Source organism: Pogona vitticeps, chromosome 7 (assembly GCF_051106095.1).
Source record: "Pogona vitticeps strain Pit_001003342236 chromosome 7, PviZW2.1, whole genome shotgun sequence".
Lineage (NCBI taxonomy): Eukaryota > Metazoa > Chordata > Lepidosauria > Squamata > Agamidae > Pogona > Pogona vitticeps.
The window spans coordinates 27,750,749-27,771,182 of NC_135789.1; the positions used below are offsets into that span (position 1 = coordinate 27,750,749).

The 20,434-nt window shown below is 41.7% G+C and overlaps 1 protein-coding gene across 1 annotated transcript; it reads right to left on the reverse strand.

Moving 5' to 3' along the window:
* Nucleotides 1–688: 688 nt before the first annotated feature.
* On the reverse strand, nucleotides 689–15,383 carry WSB1 (WD repeat and SOCS box containing 1). Its single transcript, XM_020786926.3, has 9 exons — nucleotides 15,195–15,383; nucleotides 11,079–11,247; nucleotides 9,476–9,744; nucleotides 8,145–8,276; nucleotides 6,901–7,001; nucleotides 3,649–3,821; nucleotides 2,487–2,600; nucleotides 2,134–2,241; nucleotides 689–1,993 (listed from the first exon to the last, which is right to left on the reverse strand). The coding sequence occupies exons 1-9, from the start codon at nucleotides 15,232–15,234 to the stop codon at nucleotides 1,834–1,836; spliced, it is 1,266 nt and encodes a 421-aa protein (XP_020642585.3). The 5' UTR covers nucleotides 15,235–15,383; the 3' UTR covers nucleotides 689–1,833.
* Nucleotides 15,384–20,434: the final 5,051 nt, after the last annotated feature.

The following is a 20,434-nucleotide window of genomic DNA, read 5'->3' on the forward strand; positions in this document are numbered from 1 at the left end:
TTGAGACACTTCTTTGAACCAACAGATGATACAGAGCAACTCTGTTCTGCATGGGACATGTAGTTCTCCTTTTGTGGGGAAGTCTTGTATGCTGGATTTTAACAATGTGGTTTTCCTCCTTTCTGCTCTTCTCTTACTTTAGAGGGGAAAAAAGGGAAGTAAAACCTAGAATGCAGAGCTGATTAGGTGGTGCATGGGCCTGAAGTAGCTGCAAAGAGTGCAAGAATCAGCTGTTAACACACAGCACGCTTTCAGCTCACCAGAATGATAAGGGAGACGACCACCACCAATGGTTTTAACTTATGTCTTTAGGAAGAAGCAAGCTCAAGACCTGGCTCTTTAGGCAGGCCTTCTCTCCTGTCATTATTTAATTCATTTTCAACGCCTTGAATCATATTATGCTGCTGTTATATTATACTGTTATTTGTTTTACGAAATAGTTGTTAGCCGCCCAGAGTAGACTTTGGTCTAGATGGGCGGGATAAATAAAATAAATAAATAAAAATAAGTTTTTTGACTGCCGTACTGCAGCCTAACAACTGTGCCACAAGGCTTGTAAAAGCAGAATCTAACCCTGTTCTTCACATTTCTTCCCACTCCCCAGAGCCGTGGCAGCTTTCCTACATTGAACGCAATTCATTTTGCATGCCAATGCTGAAAATGATCAGAATTTCAAGACTCAGAAAGGTTTTTCTGTACAATTCTTTAATATATATAAAAATATTCAAACAAAGTGTATACAGTATATAGTTAGGCATTTTTATACGGTACATTCTTTGCATCTGCAGGTCCAAATAAACAGAAGGCAAAAGCAGAGAGGGGTTAAAACAAAAACAAAAAAACCCTGTTGCTTATCTTTGGTAGTTTCCCAAGGACGACTATCTGAAATTACACCCAGGGTTACAGAACATCTTCTGCCCATGAGCCCTTCGCAAGAAAGAAGTTGTCGGGCAGTTACACAGTAGCTGAATTTCAAAACTTTTAAGGTCCATATCTAACCCAAAGTAGTTAACCTCTGATTGTGTTTAAAAATATATATATTAAGGCCTCCCTGAAGATTACGTGTCTGCTGAATCAGCCTGCCAAGTTCTCTTCTGTTCTTCCTTCCCTACATGCCTTGAGAAAATTCACTTTTCCCACCTATACAAAATAAATACAATGCAGCGTCTGGGAACCAAGCCTAAGAAAGGAATGGTACAAAAACTGCTTAAGATCTGTTGTTACTTATCTCTGGGCTACAAACACTGTTACTGTTCATTCTACTTTTATACAGCACCAATACAAGCATTGTCCAGGGACAATATGTGTGTGTGTATACACACACATATAATATATGCACATATATACACACACGTATTTATAATGCAAAGCAGAATGGCAGTTCTTGTGTTTGGGATGGAGAGATTGGTAAACAACGGCAAACCAAGGCTTTTGTATTGTGTGTGTATATACACTTACACATACACACAGAGAAAAGCACACATTAGATACCATATTTTAAAAAAGCCATCACAAAAGATACATGGATATCACATAGCAGCTTATTTCTACTTATGTACAAATGTTCACAGTTAAGATTTTTTTTGTTTTGAAAACTGTCTGACAACTTCAATATATCTACTTTTCTATAAATATTAAAGCCTCTTACAGGGTTCAAGCCTTGAGAATCCTTTTTTTAATGTGTGTTTAAAGAAATACATCCACACTGATTTCAAAACCTACTCAGCTCTTCAGATCCAAGGATTTTATTTTTAAAGCTTGACATTCTCCTTTTTTTTCCCCCCACTGTGTTGGATGGATCTTTCCCCTTCAGAGATATTTTCCCCCCTACTCCTAATTCCTGTAGGAAAGGAAAGCCACGATTGTGGGAGGTACTGGCAAATTCGCCACCCGGTTGGTTGGCATCACGCGCCGGATTGCCATGCGGCACAAATGCTGCAGGGTAGGAACATGCTTGGGTGTGGCCCAGAAGCACACACTCCCATCCTGTGTTCTGTATGCAGAGAAAACAAAAATACAGAAGTAGGTTATTACTATGGGAAGCAATGTCATGCTTCCATTTTAACAGTCATAATCCAATCCCCGAATGCCTTTTTAGAATCAGATGGTTTTAATGTTCACAAATCTGCTTACCCAGCAGCTAAAACACTGCCGTCAGTAGAAAAGGCACAACAAAGCCCATTGCTTAAAGGTGCAACCTGTACAGGATAGTCTTCATCGATTCGCCAGAACCGCACCATTCTGGAAGAACAAGATGTACAATGACGTTTCAGTGTTTAACCATTCCTGTTAGCCCCTCTTTTATCTTCTTTACTAAGCCTGTGTGTGTCTGTGTGTGTTTAAATTAACTGAGAAACAAAACAAAAAACATGGATCAGGGTGATTTAATTAAGGAAATTTAAGATGCTGCCAGTTTACCCCAACACATGTTCATTTTCCCAACCAGTAGGAACCGGAAGAATCCAGCTATGTTTCACCGTACTTACTTATCATCTGCAAGCGTTGCAATGTGAAGCCCATCATGACTGAAAGATACCGATCTGACCCATCGGTCATTCGCTCCACCAGCAAATATTGGAGTAGGAGGAGGGAACAGATGCCTGGGGGACAAAAAATAATACATTTTTTTAAAGGCCGGTTCACAGGGCCACAAAACAAGCACTTGCTTTCTATTTAATGGTTAACTAGGGGGGAAAAAACTTTGAGTACAGGTTCTTGCAGCTAAGAATAGTGGACGGTGTTTGCAGTACCTCCGCCACCAGTTTTTCTCATCACAGACCACCAGAAGGCTCACTGTAAAGGGTATGCCTTCTTCTTGCGTAGCAAGGAAACCAAGACAAACCACACACTTCTCAAAGACAAGCCAGAGTAGTTTGCAATACCCAGCTTAATAAAGAGATGCGACACTCCAAATAATACATCACACGGTATCTTCCTACAACTCTGGGCGGAGACCAATCAGTCCTCCCTTGCCTTGGAAGCCGGCCGCAATAAGTCTTACCCATCACCGTCCACATCCACCAAGGAAAAGGTTAAAGTGCAGCTTACATCCCTTTCCTCCATGACTGCACTCAGGCTATGTCAGCGTGGCTGACCGGATCACTTTTTTTGCAATTGTGTTCGACGGCCACCTTGTATTTTTGGCACCTGATGTTTACTGTGAGCCTATCCATCTTTCCCTTTCCTCCACCCATCCTTATATAGGAATCCTAACAATCATCATCACATGCCACCAAGTCGATTCTGACTTCTGGCCACCCTTTTCAGAGTGATCCAGGCAGAGAATATTCAGAAGGGGTTTTAACCCTTCTTCTGTCGCCCAAAACATGCCCAGGTCTCTAATGGGGAAGGGAATTCTCTAAATCCAGGTGGAAGGCATTTGCCCCAATGCAGTCTTGGGTAAGAGTGCAAATGTTGGCAGTTCTCCCCATAGCCCTGCTTCATCATCATAAGGCACCACTCGTGTGGTGCAATTCCCACAGCTTCTGGGAGTAGGCAGAAGTGAATAGGGAACTGAGCCAGGACAGGGGTTTTGACTCCTGAAATTAGGGGAAATAACGCACGGCATCAGTTTGCCTTCTGCCTGCACTGCAACCTGGATATCGACCTCTGCTATCTCCTTCTGTCTACCCTACCCATTTGACTTACCCAAATTCCATCAGGATGGTTCCAATATATGGGTCCCAGACACAAACTCGGGTATCATGCGATGCTGTAGCCAGCAAAGCTCCGTCAGGGGAAAACTCACAGGCTACAACATCATTGTGGTGCCCTTCCAGTTTTCGGATGAGGGAGTATTTATCCATATCCCAAAGCAACACCTGCAATTAAAAAGGGACGATGTTACAGCTCTACTCCAATATATCAGGGAAAAACTCACAATCCTGCCACCCCGCTCCCAACCCATTTGTGCTACTTTTACTTAGGATTATAATTAAAGCCAAGCATTAAGAATGACTACAATTAGAGAATATGCTCAGTGTCATACTCAGAATTATTTAAAATTAAAGTGAAGCATACATGCAAATGCTAACTTGTTAAGAGTTATATATAAGCCTACATATATGTATATAGAAAATAAATGTAAAATACAGCTTTAACTGTGTAAGTTTAAAAAACTGAACCCGCATATTACATTAATATACAGTAGAGAAGTTAAGTAAAATGCTAGCATCCCCATTTCTGTTTCAAATCTACTCAATGTTTAAGAAATACAGACAGAAAAAAATATGTAAGGTTAACATATGGTTACTCCCGTGGAATCCCCAGTGAGCTTAAGATCACTTGTTTACAATAGGCTTGGATCGCCAACGTCAGCCTAGGAAGAGAAACAGATACTGCAAGCAAAAAAGGAATTGTCACAGCCAAATGATAAGACTTTGGCAAAACGAACCCAGAAATTAAACCAAGTGACTACCAGTTTATATATTTTGAATAATAACAAATAAAAGCATAATTACTACGTGCCAGGTTTTAAAAGTAAAGGTTTAGGTACATCAGAGGTTTGCAAATACAAAAATGGCACAGCACAAGTTACATGCATTTGTACATTTACTGCAATCAGTTTAAGCATATGCAGAAATATCTAGGTATCAAATTTCAGCTACACATTTTGCATTATATTAGTTACAGGCTACTCAAGGGTTATAGAGGAAGTTCTTTTTTTTAAAGAGTTTTTATGGCACAGAGTACTTTAAGCCATCCTGAATTTTAGGAACAAGTACAGTCATTAAATACAAAACAGTGGGAAGATCTGTGCAAAACTACTTAGGTTTCACCAAAGAGACAAGAGATTACTCTGTCTTTTACTTTACGGTAATGAAACTTGGGCTGAAGCCAGTTTACACAAGTAACCTAGGATGTCTGACTCAGCTTAATCAAAGACTCCCAATATTCCATGCGAATGGAAAATGATACATTACAACTTTTTTTTTAAAAGGAGTCAGTGGGTCTCACCAAAGTGAAAATAAAAAAGAAAAGAAAAGAAAAAAAAAAGCAGAAAGTGGACATCAACCAGCACCTGCGTACGTACAGTACACCCTGCAGCCGAATGCAAGGTTACTTCGTCCTATGGTAAAGTTCGCCTCCAGCCTGGTAGCCAGAGATGCCAATCTTTCTGCCCAGCTAACACCAATGTGCGCTTGTGTCTGAGTGGTGCCAGCTTACCCTCAATCACACCAATATTTCTGCCACCACCTGTGACAGGGAAAGCAAGAAGCTTATGGAGAACAGCCTACAAGATCAATGCATACATCCACATCTGTTCTATTTTAAAGGGCTTTGTGCATATTCTGTCTTAATCTAAGCTATTTTAGAGAAAAACTTCACAGTGTGCTTTCTTTCCATATTAAAAAAGAGAATATCTGGACTATTTTTTTTTAAGTGGCTAACGTTCAAAATAAAGATGCTGATCAGCCAGAGGATGGGCAACCTGTTCGACACTGAAAGCTATTTCGGAAAAAAAAGAATATGTTTGCCAAGGGCGTTGGCACCAGCCCAAAAGATGCACCACCAACGCCATTTTCTTGAACTTGGCAAATGAAAGATTACAACCCAGGTGTGGATTTCTTCTGCCAGAATTGTGGCTGCCAAAGGTAAAATCCCCAAACGGTGAGGCAACCTCTTCAACAAAAGGGACAAAGGTTTGGGAATTATTTTTCAGAAAAGATTTGAAATGGAACGTTTCCGTCTTATTGTGCCAGCCACTGGGTGTCAGAACTCCTGGTGTGGAATTTAGGACGCCGGATGCCGCCAACATTACTGACCACACCAACATGCTTCAGGAACACAAGTTGCTCATCCCTGGTGCCTAGCACTAGAGTTGACTAATTAAATAAGACATGCAACCCAATCCTAAATTACAGTGCAACTACACTAGATAGTCATACTCATTTGATGACACTTGTGCCATGGTTCCAACCCAGGGAATGCTGGGACTTGTAGGCTAGTAAGGTACTTCATAGAGTCTGCCAGGCAAGTGGTTGAAGACCCCACCAAACTGCAGGTCTCAGGATTCCAAGCAGTGGAGCTACAACAGTTAAAGTGGCATCAAACTGCTATAGCTTTGTATTGCAGATGTTGGTTAAAATCCTGTTACTTTGTGTAGTAAGTCATATCAAAGAAAGCCCATTGAGCAGTGCGGAATTGGTGAGCTAGCTCCTCTGTAGGCTCCACCGATTCATGGGCATACTCTAGTTGCAACCTGCTAGGCTAAGCAACAGGATTTCAGCCACCACGTTTATTGGGAGATTAGTCCCAATCACTTCAATGGTGATTTAAGCATCCTTAAATCGCTGTCTTCATCTACATGGCCCTTATCCTTAACTGGCTCTACATTAAGCAGCATCTTGCTAACATTTTAAAACTGTGTTCTATTCTATTCTGCAGCAAGTTATTTTAATACAGTTCTACACAGAAGTAACAGAATGCTCTACTTCACTGCAAGGCGATGGGTACAAGAGGTGCTTATAACAAAAACCTGAGCAAGAATCATAATTGTTAAAGCTCAGACTTTTGAAGTGAGCATGGCAAAAGACTATCAAAAATCAAGAGACAGACTACTACTAGCAATTATTCTTCTCAACTAGAATGGTACACTCTTTGAATACTAATATATACATATATTTGAGTCATGGAACAGATGGAGATGTGCACATCTACTAGCCAAAAGCAAATATCTCTTAAACTAAAAGCAATGTAAGTTCAGCACAGTAACTGACAACTGAACAAGCCTTATGCTAATTTACAGCGTTTTCTGACATGCAGTTCCTTGCATCATTATCATCATCATTCAACATGACACCAAGCACAAGCTGGCTTTATTCTATTATTCCAAAGTATTACTATTTTGTTTTGCTGACAATCAAATCAAGCTGGCGATCACGAAACTTTGATACTTACTGTTTTATTGGTCCCGACTGAACAGAGAATGGAAGAATCTGGAGAAAACGCACAGCTATATACCCAGTTTGGGTGCCCTCTTAATACTTTTATCATGTTTCCTGGAAAATGGGGGTGGGGGAAGAGCTAGATTAGTATCCCTCACAGTCTGTAATGCATGGTTCAAGAGTACTGTCCTTAGCCTGCCTGCTTCCTTCCCCTTGTATTAATTGAATACTTCCATTGCTTCATCGAACTAGTTTCTAGCGACAGTCAACTCTGCAGTTTTCAAACACTGGTCAGAATCCTCCCGGTGTTTTGTGTAAGGTTTTGGTCATTTGCTGCAGCTCACTGACAAGGAGCCAGGCTGGATCTCAACTGAACAATCTGGCGCCAGAATAGCCAGCCAGCCAAAAGGTGTCCGAGCATCCCTTCAGCAAGCAGCAATTAGTCATGGCACATTAGGCAGCTGCCACTAGGACTCTGGGCATCGAAGGCCATTCTAGTTTATGATCCGGGCTCAAATGACAGTCCGTCATCCAAGTCTGCCATCAACGGTTTAAGAGCCTCCAGTTTTGGAAGTTATCAGGAAGTGGGGCTTAAGTAGTCCTAGAAATAAACTTTGCTCCACTATACCAAGATTATCATGTCTGAACTTGGCCTTATGGTTGAGGAGACATTCAACAACCGATTCATGGGTGACACAGAATTGCCGGATAGCTCCGTGGTTGAGGTCTCTGGTTGCAGAGCCGGAGGCTGGGAGTTTGAATCCCCACGGTGCCTTCTTTGTAGAGGCTCGATTCGATGATCCAGAGGGTCCCCCCTTCCAGCTATAAGGTTATTATCAGCATCATAACTGGGACAGAATGACAGGCTCAAGAGCTGATCGGAAGTTCTAACGATATTGCAATGCGCGGCAAGAACCTCAAGCCACCAAGCGCAATTGGCTTTCTTTCGAAAAGATAAGAGTCTTTTCGGTCTCTGAAAAGGATGGTACCCCCAGAGATTGTCTTCTCCTAGTCTAAGATATATAAAGCCGGTGCTTCTAACTCACAAATAAAGTCTGTTTCTTTGACTAGCAGCTAATGTTATATTTGTAATTAAACCAGGACCACACCCATGAAATGAGAAAACTTACTGTACAGGAAAAAGCAGTCTGAAAGCTGCTCTCTTTCCTATCATAGCTTCTCAATGCCAGGAAAGAAAGTATGTAAAGGGTCTCTTGGCTTTTGGTTACTCCACTGAATGCACTCCCTAAAACATACCATCATCCTTTAGGTCCCACACGCGTAGTGTTTTGTCTCTTGAAGCAGATACGAGTATCAGGCTGCCATCGGGGGCAAAAGTTAAGTCTCGGACAACTTCGGTATGGTCCATTAAGTTAAGGAGGAGTTTTCCTGCCAGAATAACAAGTTTGGAAATTAGACCTTGAAATCAAACTTAAGCTTTTTTCACATCCTGGATCAGGGACAGAGAATTGGGATAGGTATTTCTATGTTTTTAGCCAAAAGGCAGAGCAAAAGTCACAGATCTGTAAATGGAAGGGACCTAAAACATTATCCACTCTAACCCCCTTGGTGATACAGGAAAGTTGCCACTGCAGTATCTCTAAGAGGTTATCATCCATCTACCCTCTATCTCACAAAGAAGCCACCAAGCCTTTGTGACCATCTCTGGAGCATTTGAAGATGACTATCAAAGTCATGTCACCTCAAAATGAAACACCCTCAACTCTTTCAAGCCCCTTCACTCAACAAATAGCATTTTATACAGTGTTTACGTTTAATGTTTTCTTGAGTTAAGCCTTGATCCCAAACCTATTTCCTTTCAGTCAACATGCTTGTTTTATCTCTTGGATAAGCTTTGGGAACAGTTGCCAGCAAAGCTTATCTTCATACACTGCCAAGGTTTATTTTGGAATGAACGAAGCTTGTCAGCTTGCTTGAGATTAAAGCAACGCGCTTCCATTTCTAATGAACTGAGCATCAGTTTTCACCCAAACTAAAAGTTAACTGGGTGAGAATCACGGCTGTAAAGCCATCTGTTCATAGATCAAAGGAACACATAAAAAGGGATCATATTTGAGACGGATACCCTGAGAAAGGATAAACGAGAAGTCCACTGATTATTTTGTTGCATGCTGTGTTCCTACAAAAGTACCTGAAACTAACAAGCAAAATAAGCAGCAGCGGTCTTGCTTAACCCACTTAATCAAGCATCCTCTATCAAATAATGGCCGCATCAGCGTTGAAGGCACAAGGGCAAGAATATTAAAATCTTTTGTTCTCAATTTCAGTGCATCTCTTCAGGTCTCGCCTGCATTCTTCCTCACAAACATTTCAGCCTGAAAACGTGAGTTTTCTTTCTTCCTTGAAATTCATTTACACTTGGGGTGTGTTTTTTCTAACAGGCGTTTTTATTCATGCATTTCTTCCACAGACTACAGCATGTTTGTGCATTTTAAAAAACTGTACACAACGTGCTCTTACGTTTTCTCTGAACACTCCATCAGCCTTGCCAAAGTCTGGGTTCTCGAGCCGAGGGTGATCTTTTAAGGTAACAAAGGTGGATGAAAACACATCGGGATGCTGCTTACCTGTATAGGCATCCCATATTTTGATTCGCCCATTCGATAAGCCTGTTGCCAGCAGAAGCTGATCCTGGCCAAATTTGAACCGGTGCCATTCTATATTGACACAACGGCTCTGTTTTTCAGGAACTGACGATCCAAACGCTAAGCTCCAGACAATGTCGCCGCAGTCTATGACATGCTCACGGGGTTTGCTTTTTGGGTCATCGTCACTGTTTTGCCTTGAGAGTTTGGAATGGCTCAAGTTGGCGAAGTTCTTTACGCCATGCAATGAACTGGAGGGGAAAATACAGGAAGACATGGTTAAAAGACAGACAATGAACAGCACTGGAAATAAGACACTGATTACTCAGCATTCTCTCCCATCTTTCATGTGTAATTATCACGATTCCTTAAGAGCATTACCATTCTACTTATATGCAGGACTGCAAGATAGTTATAGCACTGTCTCCTCTTGGCAGAGAAGCAGATGACCAGTTAGAAGCCTGGTGAAAAGCAGCGTGATTATAAACCAGAAGGAAAACTGATCTCTTCATACAGAAAACGGACGTAATTATCTCTCCATTAGTCTTATGAAATAGGTCGTTTTTTGTGAAGGAACTGAGATACTGAGTTCACCCAATGGAAGGAAGGTCAACTCTTTTTTCAGACGCTATCCGTTGGACCGTAGTAGGCAGTGGGCATCCTTCAGTCTCGAGAGACTATAGTAACGTGCTCTGAATAGAGGTCTTGGAGCAGCATCTAATGTGGCTGAGAAGGTTGATACGAGAGTGATAATCTCTTCCACACTGAAGACAAATACAATCTGTCCCTTGCCCAGCTCCCTGGTTTTGCGACTGCCGCTTTCCCTCAGATCCCTTGGACCACACTAACTTATTCAACCAAAAGAACAAAATATAATGTTAAAATTTATATTGGGGGGGGGGAGAAACCAATTCCACTTCAATTAAAAACAACCCAATGTGTAGCTTGGTGTCTATATACAGTTGCTACCTTTACACTGCACATTCAGACGATGAAGAGATTATATTGGCCCCCACGTATGGCATTTATCTTTTGAATATTGCATTATCAATCATTCAGCCGCCATAGAGTTATGAAGAATCCATGAGCAGACACGATTTAAGTCAGAGACCTTCTGCATCCTGAAATCATTAAGAGCTCTGTTCTTTGTGGCTTAGACATTGTTTTGAAGTGGCACAACCTTGTTCTCCAGTTCCCCATGATCCCAATCAGGGTGGATTTGATTTGAATCACAATTTAAATTTTAAACATGGGACTTTCTGATTTAAATAAAAAAGCTTTTTTTTAAAAAATTGTGATTGTTATTTTTTTAAAAAATTGTAATTGTTATTTTTTTAAAAAAATCATTGATTTTAAAAAAAATCTACCCTGATTCAAATGCACGACTTAGTAATACTTGGAAGCAGATCCCCTGGAACAGGACAATTTATATTACAGCGATCTGAATGGTTCTTTTTTAAGTAACAGGGACTCAACCCCTCGTCTCTACCTGTCCATGCAGCCTGCTCCAGTTCCCATCTGTTTTCTACAAAGAAAAAGACTGTGGGCAAATGGTGACGAAACTTTGAAAACAGATTATACTCACAAGTTATTAAGGCACAGAGACCAGGGTATGAGTTTGACTATGCGGTGGCCTTGCGACCAAGCGAAATAGGACCCATCGGGAGCAAAGGCAACAGTCCAGTTTTCCCGGCCACACTTCTTGTCGAAAGGAGACGGCGGAGCTAAAAGTTCTCCCACTGTCCGTGATCTTCCTGGAAAAGAAAGAAAAGGAAGCCCCAACGTCAGAGCCAGCCAGAAATGCAATGTATTTTGCAAAAACTTAAGCAGCGCCTCTCCAATGTCATGAAGGCCTCCAAATGAATTCCATCTTTCAGTTCTATTTCCATCCGTAGAAGAAAATGGGAAAAATTCAGCAAAAAAGTAGGCAGCAGTTATTTGAGCAGGGTTTAAGCATACCAGAAAAAAAGAAGAAGTCAGTGTCTTAACAGTAACTGATCTTACAGGAAGCCCTGCTAGGGAAAAATCTGACAGATTATAATTTGGGGCAGGATTATATGTGTGAAGCCAGCCCTTCAAATAGGAAAGAGAGAGCAATACTTCTAATCACCACCTAATATTATGGAGTGTTTTCTCTGGAACCTTAACAAGCTAAAGGAACCTTAACAAGCGATACACAACGGTATATCCACTCTCATTTTCAGCTAAGCGTTTTAAAATGTATTGTTTTCACTGAGCTTCAACCTTTGTGAAGTCTGACCCCAGGTATAACAGTTTGGGTAATTAAACACCAGAGTCTTCAGCAAAACTCCCTACATTTACTAATGCATGTGAGTGAAATTTTCCGCAAAGTCTTACATATGGACTGGGTTCCAATTTGTTACGCCCAGGTTATTACGAACACACACACAGACAATAGCACCTCTGATTTTAATGCCTTTATTTCAGGGCGGGTTTTTGCAGATTGCAATTATGTAATTTCTTCAGACACACCGACATGTTGCCATAAAACCAGCTCACACACCTACACCCTAAACACAGGATTATTACAACCACTATTGGTTATATAATTCACTCAACTGCACATTAAAGAAGTGTTACGTGGACTTGCATGATGTTTCTTAATCATCTGTGCTGTGGTATGTGCTGACAAATCATAAAGCAATCCTAGTGAGGTTTCCAAATGTGGGGTACTTTAGCAGTAGTTTGCCAACACCTTTCTTCAGGGAGTTTTCATGGCCAAGCAAGGACTTAAACCCAAGTCTTCTAAATCTTGGCCGGATGTTCTATCCACTCCTCTGCCCCCCCCCCATTTGTTAATGGAGTTACTCAATTTCAAAAAAATGATTTATTTTTACAATCGGGAAACTTTATGCAAAAACATGGAGGAAGTTTCTCAGCTATACTGGCCTGAGGATGCACTATGCCTAAAACAGCAGTTCCACATATTTTATAGGGAGCCTAAGAAGTCAGCAACACATTAAGATGAAAATCTAACCCACATTTACCTACGATTCAGCCCAGGGCTTGCTTCTGAACAGACATGGTTAGAACACTCTTCCCTCCATTCATTTTATATTCCATTTCTCAGTGAGCTGTATATTGGTGATTCCCTGGTTGTACTACAAAATCAACTGAGCTTGCATCTCATCCAGCAAAGGAAACCCAAGCAGTTATTAATGGTGGACGAGGAAAAGATTCCTTTTCCCCCCCTAATGTTACCAGCTTTCTTTCTCTTCAGCACAGAAAAGGTCATGGAAGCAAGGAACTGTGTGGTAGTGCAATCACACACCGGATCGGGGTGGGCTGGCCCTCCTCATGTGAGCTCCGCATTCACATGTTAAACAGCACAGGGTGGGTACATGAGAAATTCAGAACACATAATGGCAGTTGTTAACCATTCCTAGAAAGGGGGAAATGTCTAGAGGTAGAAATCAGCCCTTATATGGTAACCATAAGGCTCCTCTTTATGTTTCGTTGCTAAAAGCACAATGGAGTCTCCAGTTAAAATAAATTTTCAGAAGCGTGACAAATTTTAGCATTATATTTTGTTCCAAGGGAATCTTTCCCTGGTCTTTCTGTTCCAGAAGAAAAAAAATCAGATTGCAGTGAGGAAAAATGAGTAAACACAGCTACCAAAAGCAGAAGAGAGACAGCTGAACGGCAGGTAGGATATTGCACCCAGCAGGATTAAGATAACTTGTCATACGGCTGGAACAAGAAGCCACGTTGCCTGAAAGACAGTGAGCAGAGGCGTCTGGAACATACAGCTTTGTTCCTTCCTTTGAAGGCAATGGTAGGGCAAAGGAAGGGACTAACCAGAATTAGGATGAATCATGGCTTATTTTAGATTCCTTTCATGATTTCCAGAGAGATCTCAGTATCCGTCTGTTGCAGCAAAAGAAAAGAGCCAAAGAAACCTTGGGCACTTTTAAAGAGTATGTAATACAGAATATCCTAGTCTTTTTTCACTATGGTGCATCAATTCAGTCACAAAGGTGGTGGTTTCCTTAAGCTCAAGGAGCGTGTCGAGATTCTCGGACACCATAATATGAGGCAGGGGAAGAAGAAGATTTCTCTTAAGGAGCCAGCCAGGTCTCACGTCATTAAATCTAATGTTACTCAAAATTAGGGCAGATCAAGTAAAGAGGACGGGACCTATTAAGTCACAAGTAAAATATACTTGTTTCAACAGGTCTGCTCTAGCTGGAACTTGGTGTAGAGCACAGTGTGTCCAACCAGAACTCTTAGAAAACCTGGGTTCAAATCCCTTTTCTGCCATAGTAAGTTGCAGGGGGTGGGGTTAGCAAGGGTAAACCGCACCTTAAAAATCTCACACACCTTGAAAACCCTATTACACAGACTTTCACCAGGAAGCTAGCCCATGAGCTGAAGATGGCATTTTATACACTGACTTCAAATGTTTTCCCAACTCTTTTCATATACACCTCCCACACATCCCTTTCTGGCTCTCACAAGCCACACAGAGTATAATTTACTTAGGAGCCATCATGATCTGCCTATAATTTACTTAGGAGCCATCATGATCTGTAACCCAATGTGGCAATGTAACAATATATGTTAATTGAGAACTTGTTACTTCAAGATCCTCACAATTGCTGAAAGTGAAAGGCCACAAATACTTGTACATTTCTTCCTAGTCAATTTATCTCTCCTTGAAACATCTCTTTGCCTTCAATACTTGATTTCAACCCATCCAAGGTAATGAGGACTCCACCTGCCATCAAATCCCATCATCTTGGGAGATGATGGCCATTGCAACCCAGCCCAGTCAGAAGACTTGCATACAATTGATATATCCACCAGCCTTCCATTCATTAGGTTAAGCCCCTCCAAACCCCCTCCCTCATTATCCTAGCATCAGCATCATCTACAACCCCCCCCCCCAAAAAAAACCAAAGACTGGCATATTATGGCCAGTTCTAAGACATCCTAGAGGTATTCAGATGATTGGGGGTGCATTTTAGCTTCTGTTTTTTAGAATAACAAATAACAAAAATAGTAAAAACTGATCTAGGGCACACTAGAGTTTGGAGTTTAAAGAAGGGACATTTCATCTCTCCTCCCATTATTTTACAGTAGTAGCATTTCTAGACTTTTCAGATCCCTGCCCCTCCCTACTTTTGAAATACTTGCAGGAACATTTTGCAAGGTGTTTGCCAATACCAGACGAGCCCAGGCACTCCTTAGGCTAAAGCGCACACACACACACACACACACACACACACAGAGCCCATGACACCTTCCCCAGGCATTACCTGCCCCCCCTTGCTCTCCAATTGCTCCTGGAGGTTTCCTCCTTTTGCCCCAACTCCATTTCCTTCTTACAAAAGTGTCTCCTTCACACCTGCAAACCAGGTCGTGGAAAAATAACGTATGCACCAACTACTGTGTTTAATGGAACTCAATTTAATTTTTTTAAAATATCACAGATCAGAACATCAATGTAGCAAAGAAGGGTTGTGTGGTTGTGCAATCCCACACACAACGTTCCCTGGGATCATGCCCCAGTGAATGCAGCAGGCACACATGCAGAGCAAACGGCCTTACAGGGAATATTTAAATTCCCTCCCAACCGATGGCTCCTATTTCCTCCTCATGCCTTTCCTCCCAACCACGTTGGCATCCCGATGAATAAAAAAAAGGGATTTTACCCCCAAATACCGGCCGCACCTCTTACCAATGAGCTTCTCGTTAACACTCGGGGGAAAGCTGGCCATCTACGGAGCCGCCCTTCAGACCGGCTCTATATAAGGTTTAATTTAAAAGACAATTAAAAAAAAATAACGGAACGGCCTCGAAGCCACTACCCGCCGCCCAGCCAAAGAAAGACAGACTGAGACAAAATGGCCGCGGCGGGAACGTTTATGGAGAAGGGGGCGTGGCTTGGCGAGGCTCGTAGGCCACGCCCCCTGCGGGGAGCGCGCGAATGGGAAGGCATGGCTTCAGGTTCGCTCGGATTCTCCCCGTCGGTTCCATTCTTCCATTTGGCGGTCTCTTTTTCTCCCCCTTTTTTTGCTACAATGGGACGGACCGCGCGGCCGGGCTCCCTGAAGAAGAGTCCATTCTGTGAAAGATGGAGGGGGAAAGGGGAGGGGGCTTGCTCCTAGCCTGGAATAAAGGCTAAGCAAGGGGGGAGAAGTCACAAATACTAGGGCTAGTGGGCTTGAAACGGGTGTGCTGTGTATGAGGCGAGAGGATAGATTTTGGGACGTGGAAGATCCACTATTTCGTCGCCATGGGCCATGAAAGCTCATAAAAGTCTCTCACCTGAGCCAGGCGGGTGTTCTCTCTCAGGCCAGGCTACCTCGCAGGGTTGTGAGGAGGACAGGGGCGTACACTGAGATGAGCTAACTTAAGCTATAAATGGAAATAATTTTTTAAAAAAAATTATTAGGACTTCAATTTTAGAGTATCCCTTTCGGTGGTACTAAATGGCCACTTATGCATATTTAGAAAGTAAGAGGGTCTCCTTAGTCCCATATTCTCTTCAGGCAATGGCAAACCAAACCTTCCACTGGGAAGCCCACAAGCAGGTCATGAGGTAAAAAACTCACCCCTCTTTGTACTGTCCAGAAAACTGGGTATACTGCTACTGAAGGTGGAGGTTCTGTATCTCCTAAACACCTCCATGCTGAGGGAGGAGAAGAGGATTTCACTAGACTAGGGGTTTCCAAAAGGATTCTTTTTATCATAGCAACTCATGTTCTTAATTTAAAATGTGTTTGTGCTGATTTTAAACTAAGAGGGCTTTTTCATTGTTATCAGAAGGGTTTTGTTCTATGATAAAAGAGAGGTGAGGAGACAATGAGGTTTCTTAAAAATCAGAAAGGGGTCTGAAAGTTTGGGATCTGTTCACCTAGTTGGTCTATCACATTAATTTTTGTAATTGTTAAGTAGTGGCCATGTTGTTTTTATGTAGTAGGTAGTGACCATCTCTGTAATTCTGCTTTGCAAGCAGAAGAGACAATAAACTCGCATAAGTGCAGCCATAATGTCTATTTTCTCCTTTCCAGTTGTTCTTTCTACGGGATTTTGACATTTTGTTTTTTTGGCCATGGTTTATTTTGCAAAAAGTATCTGGGAGGGATGCCTCAGTGTCCTTAAATAACACAGTTCGCAATGCCAGAATGTAACAACCGCACCCTTAAATCTTCCATCTTTTGGCATTTTGTTGCACTTTGAAAAAAAACTGAACAGCCATAGTCCGGAAACCAATTCAATATGTTTCTGTTCTACTAAGACTTATGGCTGGCAAATTATGTTCTAAACATGTTCTTTCATCCCTTCAGGGCGTTGCACCAAACAGATGCGGCTTAGATGGGTTGAAAGAAGAAAAGAAACTCCAAAGGACAGAAAATCAACGTTGCAAGTTTTTGCAAAGTTAAGTTTTGTTGTTGCTTAAATCAAAGCATGCCTTTAGTTGTTTTCTCTGTGTTAAAGCAAGCCATTGCAGCAGGACTCTGCATTTAGAATTGTATACTCCTGATTCATCATAAACGACTACTCCACCCCATTGGCTTAATGTAGCAGATCTGAAGCTTGTTAGCTGCTGTGAATGCAGATCTGTTGAAGGCTCTTTGAATTTAAACTTTGTTTGAAGAGTTGGTTGGGAAATTCTAGCCAAATGCAACTGGGGTGAAACCTGAATCCACAAGGCCCAAAAGGCTGTTTGTAGGTAGCATTTGAACTCGTCTCTAAGAAGCCCACCTAACACAAGCAGCTGCCATGAACTTTTGGGACTCTCATTTATAACTTTTCTGTGCTATTTGCACAATATCGGTGCATGGCCTGAAGACGTGAACTTAATCCACAAAAGCTTGCTGTTTGTTTGATTTTCTTTAGTGATCTAAAAAAGGTATTGCCTACCCTTGCGTTTGTGTGATTTTAAGGACCACACAGGGTTTTCTTAATTTTTTTTTCTGAAACAAACATGAAATATTGGACTAGTCACTTTTACTCCTATAGGCAGCAAAAACCTTATCTGGGAAAAGGACAGGATTTTAGGGCAGAATTCCAGCACTAAGCAGAAGGAGGGCCCAAATCCAGCAGAGTTGGCTTCCAGTGTTTGGCATATTACAATTGAAAAAGGGACTTCTCCTTTTCTTCTCTACTTGTAGGATCATTAAGGCCCAAACAATATATTATAGAAATTATTCATCATTATTGTTGAAATGACTTTATTCTTCAACTTTCAGGAAGTCGGTCAAACAAATTAGACATGTAAATATGTTGTTGTTATGTGCCACCAAGCTGGAACCAATTTATAGCAACCCTCATGGGGCTCTTAAAGAAAGTGAGATATTTAAAAAGCGGGATTCAAACCCATGCCTCCTGAGCTTTAGTCTGTTTATTCAGTAAATATGTAGCATATACTGTACATATTTACTACATGATAAATATTTACTAGAGTAAATACATACTTACATATTTACTAGGCTAAATGCATGTGTGCCATATGAGAAATGAACATGCTGCGATAATGATAAACTATCAGCACCTAAAGAATTCCCTTTTCTTATGGTTCCGTGGTTCATGTATCTGGCTGTAGAGATGGAGGATGGGAATTCGATTCTGCACTGTGCCTCCAAAGAGAAGAACCAGCCTGTGTAGCCTTGGGCAAGCTGCACAGTCTCAGGGCACCCTCTGCAGAAGGGAATGGTAAACCACTTTGGAGTATTCTCTACCTAGAAAACCCTGGAATAGCCTGCCATAAATCGGAATTAACCTGATGGTTGGCTATTATTATTAATTGTTAACTATCCCTCATGTATATAGTCCAGGCCTCTAATTACCTATGGTGCTGGAAATCTGATTTATTCTATTGACACACTCAGTAATCCCACCAGGAACTTTTCACATATCTGTTTTTTTTCCCCTGAGCCACTGCCCAAGGCTGCATTCAGGCCTTGATGGGAAACATCATTTCCCACCCCTGTCCATTTCCAGACACTGGTCTGCCAGCTTGGTGTTATGGACTGGCATTGACTCTCTGGGATATCAAACAGGACAAGCCTTTCCCAGACTATCTACCCCGCTTCTGAAAAGCTAAAAATACCAAGGATTGTACAGGAGCCCTTCCTCATGCAAAAACAATGCACATTTCTGTCAAGCTACAAGGCCCCTCCTTTAATTTAGGAAATGCCCAGAGATGGCTCATCACAGAAGCATGCATGTTCACCCATACCAACTGCATGTATCATCTGAGCTACTGAAATCTTTCTGTGCGAACGTGTGTAGAAGCCATACTTGTCTTGATGGTGTCATCTTTCATGCGAGGCTTCAGAAGTTGCTTGGTGAATATTCGTTCTGTTGGGCAGCTGGGATGAGTCACATTACATGCCTCTCCCAGCAGACACACTTAAGGCTGCTGGAAATGTGTGCAACACTCTGGTGAAACTCTGGGGTTTTAAATTTAAAGCCAAGACAGGAGGACAAGGAAAAAATGTCCTTTTTGGCTGGTGATGTTAATCCTGCACAGCGGTCGGGATAATTATATTTCTGGGACTGCAAAACCAGGATCACAGTTTAGAAAAATTTGGTGGGGACACAAGAGAGAGCCTTCTCTGTTGCTGCTCCCAGACTCTGGAATTCCCTCCCACATGAGGCTAGACTGGCCCCATCTTTATTATCCTTCCACAAGCAGACAAAAAGCTTTATTTTCAGGCAGACTTTCCCTCAATGACTGGCTGTCGAGTGGGTTTGTTTGAATATGTTTTAGTGTTGCTTCTGGGTTTTGTTTTGTTTTGTTTTTTTGGGGCATTGCATTAATTTATCCTTTTAGTATACTCATCATTACTAACATAAACACTGTCTTTTAATTGTTGTAAACTACCTTCGGTTCTTTTCAAGGAGAAAGGTGGGTTAAAATCTTTTAGAGAAATAATAAATAAATAAAAATTAATTCCAGGTACCTACACAGTTAATTGTACTCTGGCTGACATTCTCTCCTCCATATGAAAAATAATAGCAATTTTGAGGAGATGGGATTGAGATTTGAAAAGTGGTTCTGGTATCATCTGAGTGGGTAGATCCCTTCTTCTTCCAATTTTTTTTTTTGAAGGGACAGGCGATTGCTTGCATAATACAGTACCAGGTTTGTCTTGAAATGTTTACATTAGTGAGACACCCATTTCCTTCCTGCAGGAAATGTTGCTCTGGGATGACTCGTGATTATGATGATTTAACAGAAATCTTTAGTAGTACCCTCACTTATATTCAGTTCCCGGGATTTTTTGGAGGGCAGGAGTAGCAGTTGGGAAAAAGCTTCAAAGTGAACCCGGTACTGTATGTACCATGGAGACCTGCAACAAAATGTTGCAGTTCAATCCTTCCTTTAAAAGGGTGCTCCTATTCAGGGCTCAAGCCAACCATTCCAAGAATAACATTCACCCATCTGCTGCTCTGCGTTCTCTTTTGGTGTTTCAACGGTCGCTCTGCATTTTGGACCTACTGAATATATCCAGTCCTCAAAAATATGTCTTTTGAGGGAGGTTTCCCTTTCACATTTCCACCACCACCACCAAAAAAAGTGTGTACTGGATTCTCCATGGCATGCTGATACCTCCCACTTCTTTTCCTATCCCATTTTGGCTACAGTCATTATCTTAGAACTGCATTGCTGGAAGAGACCCTATGGATCATCGCAGTCCAGCCCTGTCAAGGAAGCATAGCTGGCCATCAAACTCCCAAACTCCGCAGCCTGATATCTAAACCACTGAGACTTGTGCCCTAACCATTTCAGTCTCTTATTAAAGGGATCGAGTGAACTGTTCTCCATTAATTGACAGAATAACTTTACTTGTAAACTGAACCTCCTCCCCCTTTTCTTTAAGCGCAGGTCTTTCTCTACAGTTGTAAAAATAAAATGTCCAACATGTGAAAGGGGCAGAGGTGAGAAGGTAAATATACCCCTGGCAT

Excerpts from the sequence above, each read along its gene's own strand:
- WSB1 (XM_020786926.3), bottom strand. The coding sequence starts at position 15,234 with ATGGCCAGCTTTCCCCCGAGTGTTAACGAGAAGCTCATTG. Across the intron at positions 9,745-11,078 it reads TCTCTGTGCCTTAATAACTT|TTCATTGCATGGCGTAAAGA; the intron begins GTGAGTATAATC and ends TTTCCCCTCCAG. Across the intron at positions 1,994-2,133 it reads GGCAGTGTTTTAGCTGCTGG|AACACAGGATGGGAGTGTGT; the intron begins GTAAGCAGATTT and ends CTCTGCATACAG.